This window comes from Bubalus kerabau, chromosome 21, assembly GCF_029407905.1.
Source record: "Bubalus kerabau isolate K-KA32 ecotype Philippines breed swamp buffalo chromosome 21, PCC_UOA_SB_1v2, whole genome shotgun sequence".
Taxonomy (NCBI): domain Eukaryota; kingdom Metazoa; phylum Chordata; class Mammalia; order Artiodactyla; family Bovidae; genus Bubalus; species Bubalus kerabau.
The window spans coordinates 13,373,617-13,393,822 of record NC_073644.1 but is presented as its reverse complement, the minus strand read 5'-3'; the positions used below and the strand labels follow the sequence as shown (position 1 = coordinate 13,393,822).

General features: G+C 36.0%; 1 protein-coding gene across 2 annotated transcripts in view; it reads right to left on the bottom strand.

Annotated features, from left to right (window-relative positions):
• The window catches only part of CDH19 (cadherin 19), a 77,132-nt gene that overhangs the window by 14,935 nt on the left and 41,991 nt on the right, over positions 1–20,206 (bottom strand). For both annotated transcript variants that reach the window (XM_055559000.1, XM_055559001.1), the window contains exons 5-8: positions 19,439–19,603; positions 17,025–17,206; positions 16,033–16,286; positions 11,208–11,329 (exon numbers count right to left, since the gene is read on the bottom strand). In XM_055559000.1, coding sequence (XP_055414975.1) covers positions 11,208–11,329; positions 16,033–16,286; positions 17,025–17,206; positions 19,439–19,603 — 723 coding nt within the window. The remainder of the gene's footprint in view (positions 1–11,207; positions 11,330–16,032; positions 16,287–17,024; positions 17,207–19,438; positions 19,604–20,206) is intronic.

Here is a 20,206-nt window from a genome sequence, read left to right as displayed (position 1 = left end):
TAATTATAAAACTGTTCATATCTGTTTCACCTTGTGAAGAGATTTTCCAGGTTGGGATGAGATATTGCATGTAATTATTTTAACCAATACATAATCAATCAGTTAAAATTAAAACTTGCAGTTTTTATTGCATATAAAAGAAACCCATGGCCTTTAGGAAATACATAAACCACTAAGAATTATTATTTGGTGACTCAATTGTACTATTTTCAAGATCAAATAGATTGAAAACATTAAAATATGAAAAGATATTTCTAGAAATTTCAAGATGAAATTATTCAAAACTTAAGATTCATATTTTATGGTTTAACTATACATCACTGTAGAACAACTTTCTGCCTAAGTAAAATGGAAAAAGTATATGTTACAAATAAATTTAAGAAAATTAGTTTTAAAAAATCATTTAAAATCTTTATCATTTTTTTTTCCTGAAAAAGCTATTTAAAATAAAGTCCAGTAATCAGAGAGGATGGATGAAGAGTAAGATGGGGACATTGCCAGCCTTCCCCCAAAATACATAAAAAACTCATCAAGATATGGAACGACTCCTACAAAGCAACCTTTAGGTGACAGAAGAAGACCCCAGGCCTCCCGGAGACAGGCTAAGCTCTCTGAAATGAGGTAGGAGAGAAGAGAGAGACATAGAAAGGGAAAAGACAGGGAATTTCTGGGCAGGAGCTTGTGCCCCAAGGGAAGGAGGGAGCCCTTAAACAGGAGTTCCCGTGCCCTGGGAATCTCCCTCACAGGCGGGCCCAAGGGGGAGCTGTGGAGTATTGCAAAATCAGGCAAAGCAGGGACTTGGAGGGCCGTAAACAGAGAAAGCTGAACTTCTCAGTCCATTAACAGGCCATGGACTGTGACCCCAAACAGACGGGCGCGCTCAGGGGAACCGAGAGTGGTGCAGCAGACAAACCCAGCCAGTGCACACAACCCTTGTAGTACAGAGGACGCAAACACAACCCGCGCAAAGCGCAGGACCGAGGTGCCGACAGAGGGGAGGCATACAAACTTGGGCAGTGCACACAACCCTCCCGGCACAGCCTTAAGAAGAACAAATAACCCCCGGCAACAAAGAGTGCAGGCAGTGAGAGGAAACAAGTGCACATAAACCCCGCGACGTAGAGGGTGGGCACAGTGAGCCGAAACAAGGCCACACTAGCCCAGTGACGCAGAGTGGACGCCCAGGGAGCTGAGACAAGTCTACACAAGCCTCGTGACGCAGAGTGCACGCCCAGGGAGCTGAGACAAGTGCACACAATGCCCGCGATGCATAAAGTGGACCACTGAAACTGAGAGTCAAATGCACACAGCCCTGCGACACAGAGGGTGAGCTCAGGAAGGTGAGGGAAGCCCACACAAATCGCCAGGACGTAGAAGGATCCGCACAAACACCTACCTAACAGCTTCGGCCAAAAGCACAAGGCGGGACAGGGCAACAGAAGCACCGGCAATGATCCCAGGGACAAGTAGGGGACTGGTGGCACTGCAGTTATGCTGAGAGCCACTTTGAAGCAGCTGTGGAAATAGACGCGCCAGAAGGCAGTGGCCACCCACTCCAGTACTCTTGCCTGGAAAATCCCATGGATGGAGGAGCCTGGTGGGCTGCTGTCTATGGGGTCGCTAAGAGTGGACACGACTGAAGTGACTTAGCAGCAGCAACACCTTGAAAGCTACAACTGCCCAAAGGCATACTGAACCCATACTACTACTACTAAGTCGCTTCAGTCGTGTCTGACTCTGTGCGACCCCGTAGACGGCAACCTACCAGGCGCCGCCCTCCCTGGGATTCTGCAGGCAAGAACACTTGAGTGGGTTGCCATTTCCTTCTCCAATGCATGAAAGTGAAAAGTGAAAGTGAAGTCGCTCAGTCGTGTCCGACTCTTTGCGATCCCATAGAGTGCAGCCTACCAGGCTCCTCTGTCCATTGGATTTTCCAGGCAAGAGTACTGGAGTGGGTTGCCATTGCCTTCTCCGTACTGAACCCATAGACACTCCAAAACCTACTCCTGGACACTGCACTGCCCTTCAGAGAGGTGAGATCCAGTTCCATCCACCAGAACACAGGCACAAGCTCCGCCAACCAGGAAAAACATCACAGGACACTAACCCAACCCCATCCACAGGGGCAGACTCCACAACCAAGAGCTATGATCTTGAAAATCCTTTTTTTTCCTGTTTCATTTTCTTTTTCTTTTTCTTTCTTTCTTTCTTCCTCTTATAAATCACAGTTTATTCCACCAACATATCTCCATCTGACACTAGCATTTATTGGTGCTGTGGAGTTTTCCTCTTTGTTTTTCTTGTTATTAAAAAAAAATCATTTTAAGATTCTTTCTTCTTATAAACCACACTGCTTATTGCCCAACATATTTCCATCATAACATTAGCTTTCTGTGGTGCTGTGGAGTTTTCTTTGTTTTTCTTGTTAAAAAAAATCAATTTAAGAATTTTTTCTCTTTTTTTTTTTTTTATAAATCACACGGTTTATTCCCCCTACATATTTCCATCTCAATATTAGCCTTTTGCAGTGCTTTGTGTTTCCTGTCAAAAAATGCAGGAAAATCATTCATTTTAGGTTGTTTCTTTTTTCTCCTTCTCACTTTTTTTTCCCCCTTGATGAATTTTTTTTGGATTTTGTTTTGGATGTATTCAACCGCTTTTCCTACTGTGCTTTACCAGGTGTAGCTATTCATGAATATATATAAATCTTTCCCACACACATCTATTTATTTTTGTTTTTCTATTTTTCTCCTTCTTTTTAAATTTTTAAATCCTCTTCTCCACCCCTTCCTTTTCTCTTTTCCCTCCCTTCTCCTCTTTCTTTTATCTCTCTTTTTTTTTATTCTGTCATTTTTCCATCACTCTTTCTTCTTTAACCAAGTAAGTTAAGTTGTTTGAGTTCTCTATGCTATATTCCCCAGTTGGCCTTCTGCTCATACTCAGATTTCCAGATTGAGCATTAGCTAACTCTTCTTTCAGTTGGTGGATATCACCTCTGGTTTCCCTTGCTCACCAAGTCAACCTCCCTCTTTTCTTTAGAATACTTTGATTATAACTGTATGTGTGGAAGTGTGTGTGTATATGTCCCAGTGTTTCTGTAATTACCTACTTGACCTTCTCCCACTAGAACACAGACACAAGTCACCCCCAACAAGAAATCAACACAAACCATGCAGCCAACATTTCCCTCCAAGGTCAAAACATCAAAAGGAAGAAGTAATACAACCCTAAAGCCTGGGAATGGAGTAATTTAAAAAACAAACCAAAAAAAAAAAGATGAAAAGGCAGAGAAATACAACACAAATGAAAGTGTAAGGTTGAAACTCACAAGACCAAGTAAACAAAGAGGAAATAAGTAATCTCCCTGAAAGAGAATTCATAATAATGATAGTAAAGATGCTCCTAAGACTTGAAAATAGAATGGAGAAAATGCAAGAAGTATTTAACACAGTTAATACAATCACCAAGGACATAGAAGAAATAATAAGAAAACAGAGATAAATCACACAATTGTTGAAATTAAAAATATTCTAGAAGGAGCCAATAGCAGAATAACTGAGGCAGTGGAATGGATTAGTGCACTGGAGGATAGAATGGTAGAAATAATTGCTGAAGAGCAGAATAAAGGGAAAGGAATGAAAAGAATTGAGAAAAGCCTCAGAGACCTTTGGGACAATATTAAATGTGCCAATATTTGAATTATAGGGGTCCCAGAGGAAGAAGAAAAAAAGAAAGGCACTGAGAAAAGTTTTGAAGAAAATATAGTTGATAACTTCCCCAACATAGGAAGGAAATAGTCAATCAAATCCAAAAAGTACAGAGAGTCTTCTACAGGTTAAACCCAAGGAGAAACTCATCAAGACACATATTCATCAAGCTAACAGAGATTAAACAGACAGAATATTAAAAGAAGCAAGGGAAAAGCAACAAGTAGCATGCAAGGGAAAACCCATATGATTAACAGCAGATCTTTCAGCAGAAACCCAACAGGCCAGATGAGTATGGCAGGATATATTTAAAATACTGAAAGAGAAAAACCTACAACCACAATTACTACACCCAGCAAAGATCTCATTCAAAATTTATGGAGAAATCAAAAGCTTTATGGACAAGCAGAAATTAAGAGAATTCAGCACCATCAAATCAGCCTTACAACAAATACTAAAGGGACTTACATAGCCAGTAAACACAAGAGAAAGGAAAAACCTATAAAAACAAACCCAAAACAATCAAAAAGTACGAATAGGGATATATGTATCAATAATTACATTAAATGTAAATGGGTTAAGTGCACCAACGAAAAGATACAGACTGACTGAATGGATACAAAAACAAGACCCATATATATGCTGCCTACAGGAGACCCACTTCAGACCTAGAGACACATACAGATTGAAAGTCAAAGAATGAAAAAAGATATTCCATGAAACTGGAAACCAAAAGAAAGCTGGAGTGGCAATCCATAGTAGACTTTATATCATAAGACACAAAGAAGGACACGACATAATGATCAAGGGATCACTCCAAGAAGAAGACATAACAATTGTAAATGTCTATGCACCCAACTTAGGAGCACCTCAATACATAAGGCAAACAGTAACAGGAATAAGAAGAGAAATTGACAGCAACACAATAATAGTGGGGGACTTTAACACCCCACTGTCATCAATGGACAGATCATCAAAACATAGAATCAATAAGGAAACACAAGCCTTAAATGAAACATTAGACCAAATGGACCTAATTGATATCTTCACGACTTTCCATCCAAATGCAGAAGAATACACTTTCTTCTCAAGTGCACATGGAACATTCTCCAGGATAGGCCATATCTTGGGCCACAAATCAAGCCTCAGTAAATTTAAGAAAATTGAAATTGTGTCAAGTATCTTTTCTCCACAACACTATGAGACTAGATATCAACTACAGGAATGAAACAGCAAAAAACACAAACTCATGGAGATTAAATAATACATTACTAAATAACAAAGAGGTTACTGAAGAAATAAAAAAAGCAATCAAAAGATTCCTAGAAACAAATGACAAAGAAAATACAATGACCCAAAACCTATGGGACTCAGCAAAGCAGTTCTAAGAGCAAGGTTTATAGCGATACAATCATATCTCAAGAAGCAGGAAAAGCATTGAATAGATAGCCTACTCTACATCTAAAGAATCTGGAAAAAGAAGAACACAAAACCCCCAAAGTCAGCAGAAGGAAGGAGATCATAAAAATCAGAGCAGAAATAAATGAAAGAGAAATGAAGGAAACAATGTCAAAGGTTAATAAAACTAAAAGCTGGTTCTTTGAGAAGATTAATAAAATTGACAAACCACTAGCTGGATTCATCAAGAAAAAAAGGGAGAAAAATCAAGTCAATAAAATGAAAAAGGAGAGGTTACAACAGACAACACAGAAATATAAAGGATCATAAGAGAATATTATGAATAACTACATGCTAACAAAATGGACAACCTAGAGGAAATGTACAGATACTTAGAAAAAAATCAGCCTCCCAAGACTGAACCAGGAAGAAATAGAAATTATGAACAGCCTAATTACAAACATTGAACTTGAAACAGTGATAAAAAAATCTCCCCTAAAACAAAAGCCCAGAGCCAGTTTGCTTCACAGGGGAATTCTGTCAAACATTCAGAGAAGAGCTAGTGCCTATTTTTCTGAAACTCTTCCAAAAAAATTGCAGAGGAAGGAACACTTTCAAACTCATTCTATGAGGCCACAATCCCTGAAACCAAAACCAGGAAAAGACAACATGAAAAAAGAAAATTACAGGCCACTATCTCTCATGAACATAGATGCAAAAATCCTCAGCAAAATTCTAGCAAACAGAATCCAACAACACATTATGTTGATATGTGGCAGAACCAATACAGTATTGTAAAGTAGTAATTAGCCTCCAATTAAAATAAATAAATTTAAATTAAAAAAAATTAAAAAATAAATGACCCCCAAGTGTTAAAAATAAAATAAAATAAAATTGAAGCACCAAAAAAAAAAAAAAGTTCATGCACCATTTTCAAGTCAGGTTTATTCCAGGGATGCAAGGATTCTTCAATATACAGAAATCAATCAACGTGATATACCATAACATCAAATTGAAAGATAAAAACCATATGATCATCTCGATAGATGCAGAAAAGGCCTTCGATAAAATCCAGCATCAATATATGATAAAAACACTTCAAAAATGGGCACAGAAGGAATCTACTTCAACATAGTAAAGGCCATAATGCAAAGCCCACAGCAAACATTCTCAATGGTGAAGACTAAAAGCTTTCCCTCTAAGATCAGGAACAAGACAAAGGTGTCCACTCTCACCACTATCATTCAACATAGTTTTGGAAGTCCTAGCTACAGCAATTAGAGAAGAAAAAGAAATGAAAGGAATCCAGATCAGAAAAGAAGAAGTAAAACTCTCACTATTTGCAGATGACAAGATACTAAACATAGAAAACCCAAAAGAAAGTATCAGAAAATTACTAATGAGCAAATTCAGCAAAGTTGCAGGTTACAAGGTCAATACACAGAAATCACTTGCACTCTTATATACTAACAATGAAAAATTATAAAGAGAAATTAAGGAATCAATACTATGCACCATTGCAACAAATAGAATAAAATATCTAGGAATAAACCTATCTAAGGAAACAAAAGACCTGTATACGGAAAACTGTAAGAGACTGATGAAAGAAATAAAAGACAACATAAACAGATGAAGAGATATTCCATGTTTCTAGGTGGGAAGAATCAATACTGTGAAAATGACTGTACTACCAAATGCAATCTATAGATTCAATGCAATCCCTATCAAATTACCAATGGCTTTTTTCACAGAACTAGAACAAAAAATTTCACAATTCATATGGAAACACAAAAGATCCTGGATAAACAAAGCAGTCTTGAGAAAGACGAATGAAGCTGGAGAAATCAAACTTTCTGACTTCAGACTACTACAAAGTTGCAGTCATCAAGACAGTATGGTACTGGCACAAAAGCAGAAATATATAGACCAATGGAACAAGATAGAGAACCCAGAGATAAACCCACTCACTATGGGTACCTTATTTTTGACAAGGAGAAAAGAATATGCAATGGGGCAAAGCCAGCCTCTTCAATAAGTGGTGCTGGGAAAACTGGACAACTACATGCAAAAGAATGAAATTAGTTCACTACCAAATGCCATACACAAAGATAAACTCAAAATGGATTAAAGACCTAAATGTAAGACCTGAAACTATGAAACTCTTAGAGGAGAACACTCAATGACATAAATCAAAGCAAGATCTTCCATGATCCACCTCCTAGAGTAATGTAAACAAAAACAAAAATAAACAAGTGGGACCTAATTAAATTTAAAAGCTTTTGCACAACAAAGGAATCTACAAAGTGAAAAGACAACCCTCAGAATGGGAGATAATAATAGCAAAAAAAAACAACCAATAAAGAATTAATTTCCAAAGTATACAAGCAGCTTATACAACTCAGTCCCAGAAAATACAAACAACCCAATCAAAAAGTGGGAAAAAGACCTAAACAGACATTTCCACAAAGACATGCAGATAGCTAACAAGCTCATGAAAAGATGATAAATATCACTCATTATCAGAGAAATGCAAATCAAAACTACAATGAAATACCCCCTCACACCAGTCAGAATGGCCATGATCAAAAAGTCTACAAGCAATAAATGCTGAAGAGGGTGTGGAGAAAAGGGAACACTCTTGCATTGCTGGTGGGAATGTAAACTGATAAAGTCACTATGGAAGACTGTATGGAGACTCCTTAAAAAGCTAGAAATAAAACCACCATATGACCCAGCAATCCCACTCCTAGGCACATACCCTGAGGAAATCAAAACTGAAAAAAACACATGTACCCCAATGTTTACTGCAGCTCTATTTACAATAGGTAGAACATAGAAACAACCTAGATGTCCATCGACAGATGAATGGATAAAGAAGTTGTGGTGTATATATATATATATATATATATATATATGATTGAATACTACTCAGCCATAAAAAGATCACATTTGGATCTATTTTAATGAGGTGGACAAAACTAGAATCCATTATACAGAGTGATGTAAGTCAGAAAGAGAAATATAAATATCGTATACCAACACATATATATGGAATCTGAAGAGATGGCACTGATTAATTTATTTTCAGGGCGGCAATGGAGAAACAGACATAGAGAACAGAACTGTTGTCAAGGTGGGAGGAGAGGAGGGAGAGGGGGGATGTATGGAGAGTAACATAGAAATTTATAATACCATGTGTAAAACAGATAGCCAATGGGAATTTGCTGTAAGACTCAGGGAACTCAAACAGGGGCTCTGCAACAGGCTGAAGGGTGAGGTGGAAAGAAAGATGGGAGGGAGGTCTTGGATGGAGGGAACATGGGTATACCTATGGCTGATTCTCGTTGATGTATGACAGAAAACCACATTTTTCTGTAAAGCAATTATTCTTCAATTAGAAAATAAAAAATTAAAATAAAATAAAAATAAAATAAAAAAATTAAGTTCAAATTAAACCTTTGACATGACTATACAAAGCATACCCATATCTTTGCAGCTTGTTTAAAGTAGTTAGTTATATAGTTAGAATAGGAAAAGGAGTCCAGAATGGTAGTGGCTAAAAGGAAAAAGCCCGTGAAAATAAAACAAAGGAAGGTCCAAGGACCAGAGTGAGAACCTCAGGTAAAACAAACAGCCCCCCTGCCTAGCCCAATTTACATAAGGTAGGTTCATTAGGTGGAGAAACTAACATACAAAAAGAGGAGCCAAAATTGAGCCCGGGCGGGGTGGGGGGCCTCTCTTCTCTTCCTGTATTTTACGTGGCCCACCCTTACTCCTGGAGGATGTGCTTTCCTTTGCTTGCCAAAATATACTGAGCTGTAACAATAGTCTGTTCATTGCTTCAAATTTCTGCTGCGGTAAGACAGAACTGAGGAAATTACAAACTCCCCCGACAATTCACTTAGCTGTCATGTTGATAAATAGCTTGATGCTTAATTTGGGAAACTTTCCAGGAAAAAGACTAAGCACACAGTGAACTTCATTTGCTGGGAAAACACATGTTAATTTGGAGCATGTCTTTCCCATAATCAACATAACTGATATGTCACAACCTTCCAGATACTTAACACATGCAGCAAGTGCTTTATGTAACAATTTTATATGAAGCCCTGCTTTCCACTATCTGAGTGTTTTTGTTTATATTAATATGTCTTAAGTGATTGAAATGGGTCAAAAAGTATGTTTGATATCAATATTACCATAATAAAAAATTGGCACTTGCAATTATTTTCTCCAAAGTTGTTCTAAAGTGAAATTAATAATGTGGATTAAAAATGAATCAAGAGATAGAAGGAAAAATGCTTGCAAATTGGATGCTTGGTGTAATATAAGTTCTTCCTAAGCAATTTCCCTTAAAATCTTAAAATGAAACAGATATTTTACAAAATATATCTTCAAAGATGAGTTTAAATGAGGTTTTTTTTTTTTTTTACTCTAAGAAAATGAATTTTATAGCACAAGAAGCAGATCAGCAAGAAATGTGTAATTTCTAAACTTTATAACATTTCTAATCACTTATTTCTGGAACAGTGATTACATTCTCAGTAATAAATTTCACATAATATAAATATATTGTTTATTTTCAATTTGCCTTTCACAGGCATTATTTCCTCGACCATATTTTTAATCTTTTATTTATAAATTGTTTTATAATTTTTTACAGTATTTGTGTTTTAGAATACACATAATCAATTTTAAAGCCACTGCTTTTTAATAACTTAAATTGTTGTGCTTCTAATTTAGCAGAAGTTAATGAAATATTCTTACTTAAGTTCTCCTTATATATAAAATAAAATTATAGTGGATAATTATTTACATACATTTCATTAAAACATGCTCTTTTAAAAGTTGAGAACTACTTCATGGAGAAACACATTTTTCAAAGATGTTCACTCATCCTTTGAATTGATTTAAATTCTTTCTTCAATTCTTTGGAAACAGCAATAAATTTTTTTCTTGAAAATATCCAGTGAATAAAAGCTTCTTGCTTTTAGGCTAAACATCCTTGTATTTTCTGACAACAAAAGCTTTGGAATTTCTTCTGTGCAGCAGACATTTATTCCCTTGAAACATTTGCTCCCCATCCATTTAGTGTTTAAATAGAAAATTCAAGACTCAGCCCCAATCTTCCTGGGTGCCCAAGAGCCACTCAGTGTATAACAAAAAATATGTAAGTGATGCTTCTACTCCAGCATCTCATCAGCAAACTGCTCAATAAGGTGAGGAGTAAGACATGTGTTTAAAGACTTTCAAAGAACAAGCCAAGTAGGTAAACACGATTATTAAAATTCTATGCAAAATCAGTTTGGAAAGGATGCATTCTGATAAATTTCAAATTCACAAACTGAATCCTTTACTGTATTATATGAAATCCATTGACTATAATAGTGATGATTTTGATAGTCTTTTCCATTCTGTTCTCTCTATTCTTTTGAGCTTGATTGATTTAATAACTGATTAATTGAAATTTTAAAGACACAAACTAACTGGTAAACTGGATAATTTTATCTATGTTTTGAAACCTGCAAATGGAAAAATACCTGGTTACTACTGATTATTGAAGATGTGACCATTAGCACAACTGACATGAGTTTTATTTGAGCAAATTTCACTGGGCAATACTTACATGTCCAATTTGAAAAAAAAAAAACTTGCAAAATTTATTTTCAATGTTTAAAAATTGACTTAAAAATGTATTCATGAACAATATTGTAAGAGCATATAATAAATAAAGATTTTAAAATTTCAAGTAATTTGGGTTTATTTCTTATGTTTTTCTGAATTTTTTGATTCATTTCTTATATTAAACATTATATATTGCCATAATAAAATAGAGATATTTTGTGGTAAGTATATAAATAAGCTGTAGTAAGAATGAACAGATGGTTAACTTTTAAATAATAAATGATATACACTTGTATATATAAACACGATATATAAATGATTTACATGATAAATAAATGATATACACTTGATATATAAAATGCCATTTAATTATAATTTCAGCAACACTTTAAGCTACCCTTTGTCCCTATGTTTAGAGATTGTTGAATGGCTAAAAAACATGGTGAACCAATATATGGTTCTCAAATGAATACTTACATTTTTCCGTGGCTGTAACACTTAGGTTGTACCAAGCACTAGTCTCTCGATCAAGTGGGTTAGTTGTGAAGATTGTGCCATTGTCATCAACACTGAACACTTCACTTCTGGTAATAGAATATCTGCACACACAGACACAAATAATTCCTTTAAAGTATTATTTTCTCTGTACAACTTTAAAGTGTATACATTATTCTTGTTAAGCAAAAAGATATCAAATCCACATTCTACAGAGCTAGTATAATGCTGAAAATTTTCAAAAAGATAATTTCTACATTTACAATTCAACTCGATGGAAATAGAGGATAAAAACCTGAAACAAACTCTAGTTTTCAAATAATGTGTGCTAAATCTGGACATGCCACTCATTCTCATTCGCAAGAGAGAATTTTAACAAAATTCTAAAAAATATCACACTAATTTGTAGGTTGGTGTCGGGGAAAATTAAAATAGAAACTACAGAGAATTAAGCTTTAAGGAAATTCCATTTTAGCGCTGCTGCTGCTGCTAAGTCACTTCAGTCATGTCCGACTCTGTGTGACCCCATAGACGGCAGCCTACCAGGCTCCCTGGTCCCTGGGATTCTCCAGGCAAAAACACTGGAGTGGGTTGCCATCTCCTTCTCCAATGCATGAAAGTGAAAAGTGAAAGTGAAAGTGAAGTCGCTCAGTCCTGTCCGACTCTTAGTGACCCCATGGACCACAGCCTACCAGGCTCCTCCATCCATTGGATTTTCCAGGCAAGAGTAGTGGAGTGGGGTGCCATTGCCTTCTCCGAGTTTAAGCTCTGCTCATTGTTAAATCTTAATAAGCAATTTGCTTACATATGAACAAGTGGTCACATTTCCTACTTAAATATTTTTGACAAAATGAAACAGTTGTTGTTCAGTTGCTTAGTTGTGTTTGACTCTTTGTAACCCCATGGATTTCAGCATGCCAAGCTTCCCTGTCCTTCACCATTTCCCAGAGCTTGCTCAAACTCATGTTCACTAAATTGGTAATGCCACCCAACCATCTTATCCTCTGTCATCCCCTTTTCCTCCTGCCTTCAATCTTTCCCAGCATCAGGATCTTTCCTAATGAGTCAGCTCTTTGCATCAGGTGGCCAAAATATTGGAGCCTCAGTTTCAGCATCAGTCCTTCCAGTGAATACTCAGGGTTGATTTCCTTTAGGATTGACTGGTTGGATCTCCTTGCAGAAGGGACTTTCAACAGTCTTCTCCAACACCACAAAGAATCGGACACAACTGAGCAACTTTCACTTCACTTCACCATTTAAGAAATAAATGTGTAATATATTTTATAAAGAGCATGGACTAAAAAGCCTAAAATGTAAAGTTTAGATGTTCAGATTAATCTCTGGTTTGCTTTGCAATTCCTTTTTAAAGATTCTTCATTCCACTAAAAATGCTGAGTGAATAGAATGTGGTTGTGTGGCGTTTTCTCACTGCTAAGGGTTCCTGACAGAATGATATAAACAAATGATTTCTCCATGCATATATGGATGCCTTTATAGTCTGTTCTTAATCTTCATACACTTCTACAAAAGTACTATTCCTGTCTCCCAGAAGAAGAACCGAGACACATAAAAGCCAAGCCCATAACAAAGGCTAAATCTTCCCAAGTAGGTGCAACTCCACTAGATCTTTCAAGGATGCTTTTAAGTATGCTTTTATGCACAAGTAATAGAGGATTTGATTTTTTTTTTAAGTTTCTATTGGGGTATAGCCAATTAACAAAGAATGTTGTGATCATTTCAGGTGAAGAGGGAAACAACTCAGCCATATATATATACATGTACCCTTGCTCCCCCAAACTCCCCTCCCATACAGGCTGTCACATAACATTGAGCAGTGTTCCCTGTGCTATGGGGCTTCCCTGGTGGCTCTAGCAGTAAAGAATCTGCCTCCAATGCAAGAGACCTGGATTCAATCCCTGGGTTGGGAAGATTCCCTGGGAAAAGAAATGGCAACCCACTCCAGAATTCTTGCCTGGAGAATCCCATGGAGAGTGGTGCTATACAGTGGCTCCCTGTTGGTTATCCACTTTAAATATAGCAGTGTGTACATGTCCATCCCAAATTCCCTAACTATCCCTTTCCTCCAACTTTCCCCCTGGGGACTACAAGTCTATTCTCTAAGTCTGTGATTAGGTGAAAGGTGTTTAAAGGCAGCTTCTTCCACTGGTGAAAGAAATCCTTGTCTTGAACGAAACACAAACCTGCTTCTAGCTAGTGGCTAGACTCTTTCCCACAAGTCTGATTACTCAGATTATTTATCTTTTGCTGTGAATGCAGGCAGTTTTTCTCTTTCAAGGAATTGATCTGAATTCATAGACATAGAGTTATTCTTAGTATCTCCTTATAATACTGTTTAATGTCTACAGGTTCAATTAAATAATTGCATTTCCTCCTTCATTTCTGATAATGGTAATTTTTGCCTCTTCTTTTTTTCCCCTTGGTAGTCTGGTTAGATGGATAACTTCTACTGGTGTTTTGGAAGAACCAGCTATCATTCCATTGTATATCTCTATTTTCAATTTCACAGCTTCTATTCTAAAGTTTTTCATTTTCTTTCTTTTTTTAATAACAGAAAAGATTTTAGTGCCATTCCCATATTTATAAAAATTATAAAATTTGACTCTAGCTTTAGTTAGAAAGGAAATTTTAAAAATGTCCAAGGAATAAATCATCCACAGTAGTGGCAAAAGAATTTATTCCCTCTATCTGTCATCTAAACAATGCAGTAATATAGAGAATGGGGATAAGATGAAAAACTTTGGGAAGATTTCTTGTGCAGTTTCTTATAACTTTATGATGGGGTTTTTATTACAGATAATTTTGAGGTTCTAATTCCTAGCACACTAGACTCCTTAAAACAACTATTAATACATGTTTATGCCACCACCTTCCCTTATTCATCTATTTTCCATATTTATAGTCCAGAGAATTACACAGGCTTCCATATACTAAGATGCTGGGTATTGCTTTGCTCTTTGGAAGGGCTACTGATATAGAAGAAGCATCTTTAAATTTTTAAGACAGACGATGCTCCAGTTTCCCACTGTAATTCCTAATCACAAAATGATGTCTTCTAACATGTAGATATAGTTCCTATTTATTAGCAGTAAACTTAGTAATGAATATAAGTATATATGTAGTATATGTGTGTGTGTGTGTGTGCGCATCAGTTGCCCAGTCGTGTCGGACTCTTTGCGACTCCATGGACTGTAGCCCGCCAGACTCCTCTGTCCATGGGATTCTCCAGGCAAGAATACTGGAGTGGGTTGCCATTCCCTTCTCCAGGGGATCTTCCCAACCCAGGGATCCAACCTGGGTCTCCTGTATCGCAGGCAGATTCTTTACTGTCTGAGCCACCAGGGAGACTTCCAATATAAGTGTGTGTGTATATAATCAAAGCACAATACATTGTTTAAATTTTAAATAGCATGTCTATTAACCTACTAGTTTTTCTGACAATAGTAAAGAACACATAACTTAATAAATACTTTCATGATTAAAGTTTTCATCATGCTATCATTTATAATGACAAATTGTAGAAACAATTTAAATATCTAATCTCATTTGTGTAAATAAGGCAATGAATGATGAATGCTTCATGAAAGTCGCTCAGTCCATGTCAAACTCTTTGCGACTCCATGGACTGTAGCCTGCCAGGCTCTTCTGTCCAAGGAATTCTCCAGGCAAGAATACTGGAGTGGGTAGCTGTTCCTTCTCCAGGGGGTCTTCCTAACTCAGGGATCGAACTTAGGTCTCCCACATTGAGGGAGGATTCTTTACTGTCTGAAACACCAGGAAAGTTCAAGAATACTAGAGTGGGTAGCCTATCCCTTCTCCAGCAGATCTTCTGACTTAGGAATTGAACCAGGGTCTCCTGCATTGCAGACAGATTCTTAACCAACTGAGCTATCAGAAATAATGATGAGTAAAAACATAGCTGAAAATATGACATTTAAAAAAATACAAAAGCATTAAAATTGATGATTATATGCAAAATATTATGTAACATATATGAGAATAATGTGACCACAGCCAAATATAATAACAGCTTTTGCTTTTATCTTTAATAAGAAATACAAGGAGAATAAAAATTTTTTTTAAAAAAGGCAGAAAATATATTACCCGAATGTAACAGACTAATTTAATGGATGGTAAATATAGTTTAATCGCAACAAAAAAACTTATTTCTAACCGATTGGACTCATTTTTATGCCTTTAATGGTACCTTATAAAAGCTTGGTTAACTTTTGAATATCATCCCCTGGTGGCACAACTGGTAAAGAACAGCTCACAATGTGGAAGACCTGGGTTCAACCTTTGGGCTGGGAAGATCCCCTGGAGAAGGGAACAGCTACCCACTCCAGTATTCTGGCCTGGAGAATTCCATGGACTGTATATAAGTCCATGGGTTCGCAAAGTGTCAGACACGACTGAGTGACTTTTACTTTAACTTAATCAAATAGTATTTGTATGAACCACAATGTCATCAACTTTGTTTCTCCTCTCACTTGGCATAATCAAGGGTTTCTTTTCCCTAACATCCCTATCCCAATTAATAGAGTTGATTGCATCGAGTTTTGGTGCACAGCCTCTCTCTTGTCCATGTTTGCAAGAGCTTACTTCTTTGCATCTTAACCAATAGTGAGGTTTCCTGTTTTGATTTGTTTAAACTTTTGCAAATTTTATAAGTGACCATAGAGAGAAATATAGGTCTGGATATATCCTTGTTCCACTTATAAAAAATTTTATTTTCAAGCTAATCTGTGTTCCCTCATTTATCAATGCAAAGCTGGGCTTCCAGACATACCCAATTGGAGATTTCCTCTGATCAGGATCAGTGGCAGAGACCGTGCCTACAGAGGATCCATGAGGGCATTCTTCAAAGATTTCAAAGATGTAATATGGGAGGAGGAAAACAGGAGGCTCATCAACATCTTCCACCTGGATCTTGATGACAGTGGTGGAAGCTTCAGTGTGGTATTCCCTGAGTTGCTCATCAACTTGGGGGTTTTTAACTTTTGCTCTAATACGATAGTGGTTCTGGTCCTCAAAGTTCACTTTCTGCAAAGTAATACAGTGTACACAGAAAACCCAAGGAATTACTTAGGGGGAAAAAAAAGGTTTTGTTGATAAATTAAGTCTCAGGTGCTTTCCAGTTAGGTTTTTACTATTTATGTTCTTGGATCCCTATGAGATTGTCATTAAATATAGTAGTTGTGAAGAAAATCCCTATGTTATGTGTATTTTGTTATTTACAACTATTACAAAATGTTTTTGGTTAATAACTAGTTTTTTTAGGATTAAAACCATACTTTTCTGAGTATAAATATCTTAGGGAGTTGAGAATTAATTTCCTGTTATTTAAGATATTTTTGAAAAGTTTGTCCTCTGTTTTAAAATATTTTTCAAAAACTCTCCTACAGTGTAATTCAAGGAGCTCTCTAACAACTCTCTCATCAGCTATATCTGAAATATATAGATAGAAATATAAAAAACTGAACTTTTTCTTAATTGTTTCAGAAGTATCTTGCACAAAACTGATAATTAGCTATTTTAAAATTATGCTTTGTAATTTATGCTAAAATGTAGGCAATATATGTTAATATTCTAAAAAATTAAACATCTTAGAATTTTTTTAAAAGCACACATATCTTTCCTTTTTTCTGTAAACTATAAATCACAAGATCTTAATTTAATTACTTAATTGAAACAAACACTAAGTGGTTACACAAAATAATTATATGTATTTCTGATTTGATTTTGCATTATTATGCAAAGCAAAAAAAATAATGCATCTACCTTTTTTAGTATAATTATTCCTTCTTGGGTCTCATTATTGGTAATGACGTCAAATGTTCTTGAATCGTCTTCAATGCTGTAGTCCATTTCTGCATTCTCTCCTATGTCTCTATCATATGCCATGATTTTTCCTATAGATGTCCCAACAGGTGCAGATTCAGAGACAGTCAAGCGGTATAAACCTTCAAAAACAAAATTCAGGATATTTTGCACAGATAATTAACATAAAGAACTTCCAAATATAGCACCCTCCTTTTATTTAATACGCTGTCAGAAAAAAACATACCCACTCTCACTAATTGCTTATTCTAAATACACCTCTCTCTCTCTCCCTTTATATTTTGCAGTCTAAACATTTCCCTCATACCTTTTTTAATATCTATTATTTTCTCTTTAAATATATCTTAGAAAGTTCTTTCACCACTACATATAATTTCCAAATTTCTATACACATTTGTGTGTGTGTGTGTGTGTGTGTGCACAGTGTGTGTGTGTTAGCTACTCAATCATGTCCAACTCTTTTTGACCCCATGGGCTATAGCCTGCCAGGCTCCTCTGTCTATGGGATTCTCCAGGGAAATTGATAGACATTTCCTTCTCCAGGGGATCTTCCTGACCTAAGGATGAAACCCTGGTATCTTGCATTGCAGGCAGCTTCTTTATTGTCTGAGCTAACAGGGAAGCCCATTCATACTCATACCTTCTCACTATTCATGGATTTAGTTTCTGTTGTATCTTTCAACAGTGCCAAATTATATTTGATACAAAGGTTTTCAATATTACTCAGGCATTCTCTGATACCTAAAATTACCAATAAATATAAGTATGAATTAAAGATAGTAGCATCTGAAGGAAATGGCAACCCACTCCAGTATTCTTGCCTGGAGAATCCCAGGGACAGGGAAGCCTGGTGGGCTGCCGTCTATGGGGTCGCACAGAGTCGGACATGACTGAAGCGACTTAGCAGCAGCAGCAGCAGCAGCATCTAAAAGCAAATATTTGAGTTCTAAGTGTAGCAGTTTGATTTAAGAGAATATGAACTTGGATTGCATTAACCATAGTTGAAATGAAACAGAAAGATGTGAAGTATGCCGCCATAAAAAAGAATGAAATAAGAACATTTGCAGCAACATGGATGGACATATAGATCATTATACTAAGTTAAGTATGTTGGAAAGAGAAAGACAGATACCATATGCTATAACTTATATGTGGAATCTAAAATATGACACAAATGAACTTATCTACAAAACAAAAACAGACTTACTGATATGGAGAACAGACTTGTGGTTGCTGAGAGGGATGGGGAGTGGGGGAAAGGATGGATTAGAAGTTCAGAACTAACAGGTGAAAACTATTATACAGACAATGGATAAACAAGTTCTACTGTAGAGCACAGGGAACTATATCCAATACCCTGTGATAAATAATAAAGGAAAAGAATATGAAAAAGAATGTATATATGTGCATAACTGAATCACTTCGCTGTATAGTAGATATTAACACAACATTGTAAATCAGTTATGAAAGTGAAAGTCACTAAGTCATGTCCAACTCTTTGCAACCCCATGACTGTAACCCACCAGGCTCCTCTGTCCATGTCATTCTCTAGGCCAGAATACTGGAGTGGGTAGCCATTCCCTTCTCCAGGGGATTTTCCTAACTCAGGGATTGATTTCAGGTCTCCTGCATTGCAAGCGGATTCTCTACTATCTGAGCCACCAGGGAAGCCCAAAATATACATCAATAAAATAATTTTAAAAGAAACAAATGATGGAGCTGCAATAGTTGGTTGGTTGTGAAAAACCATGCTGGCATCAGATGACTCTATTCTTTTTATATAATGGCAGTTATATTTGAAATACATTGACACAAATAAAAATAAATAAGCTTCCTTTCTTTACTTTTCAGAAGTAACTTGCATAAAACTTATTAAAATTAGTCACTCATATATCATTTGTAATTTATGTTGAAATGTAAAAAAATCATCAGGAATGATAACATCCTAAAGAATAAATCTTAAAATTTAAAAAAGGAGCACATTCAATATAATTTTTCTTTAAAGGGATTCTTGATTTCCTTAGAAGCACATAGCAAGTCACTACATAGACTGCCTTGTGAGATCTTTCTCTATTTTTAAGTGGGAGAAATGTCACTTTAAAATTGGTAATATTTCGCTGTTTTCAGGAAGTAAGACTTTAAGTGTGCTACCATGTATCTGTCATTGTGGGGAAGTTAAAAGAATCATTTATTCGATTGCACAAATTAAAAATTGCCAACAAATTACTCTTGAGGAGAGAGTGACACTATCCTAAATCTGAAAGCAGATGCTTTAATACATTGCCAAATCAAGACTTAGTCTGTGCTGTTTCCCATACTTTCAAAAATCATTTGTTAGGGTACTTCTTACTTACTGTCTTTAAATATGGGTTTATTGTCATTGACATCAGAAAGTTTGATTAATACACTTGTTGTTCCAGACAGTGCTCCAGGCAGACCAATCATGTCTTTGGCTTGAATAATCACCCAGTACTCATCTTGCAGTTCTCTATCCATTTTAGAAGATATTCTTATTTTTCCTTTAAAAATGTAACAAAATACAATTATTATTTCATGATTAACCATGGCTTCTCCCTAGTTAATTTCTTAAGAATTTGAACATAAGATCATTTGTTTGACACATTTTGAATCATTATAACGTGCCAGATGCTGCCCCGGAGATTAAAATATGAAAATAAACTATTTACCAACTCTGCCTAGAGTTTAGTCATCACAATACTAATAGTAGTATATCCTTAATAAAACACTATGTTAAGATAAACCACAGGGAGAGAAAAAGAAAGTCTTATTTTTCTGCTTTCTTTTCTCACCTGATACTAGGGTGCTACAATTATCTGTTCCCCTAAACTTGGAAGGAGTTGATTTACTATAGATACATGTGTAAATTAAAATGCTAAATTTATGCAAAAAATACTGTGCACCTGTGATATTAAAATCTATTTTGAGTCATAACATGTGAAGAAGGGCTGATTTTTGATTACCAGTTACTCATAATCCACCAACAGAGATATTCAAACCCACACTTGACCATGAAATTGTTGTGTTAAGTGTTCACTTTCTATAAAATTATTCAATAAAAAGTTATTCATCATTGAGGAAACCTAGGAGAAACTTAAGATGGT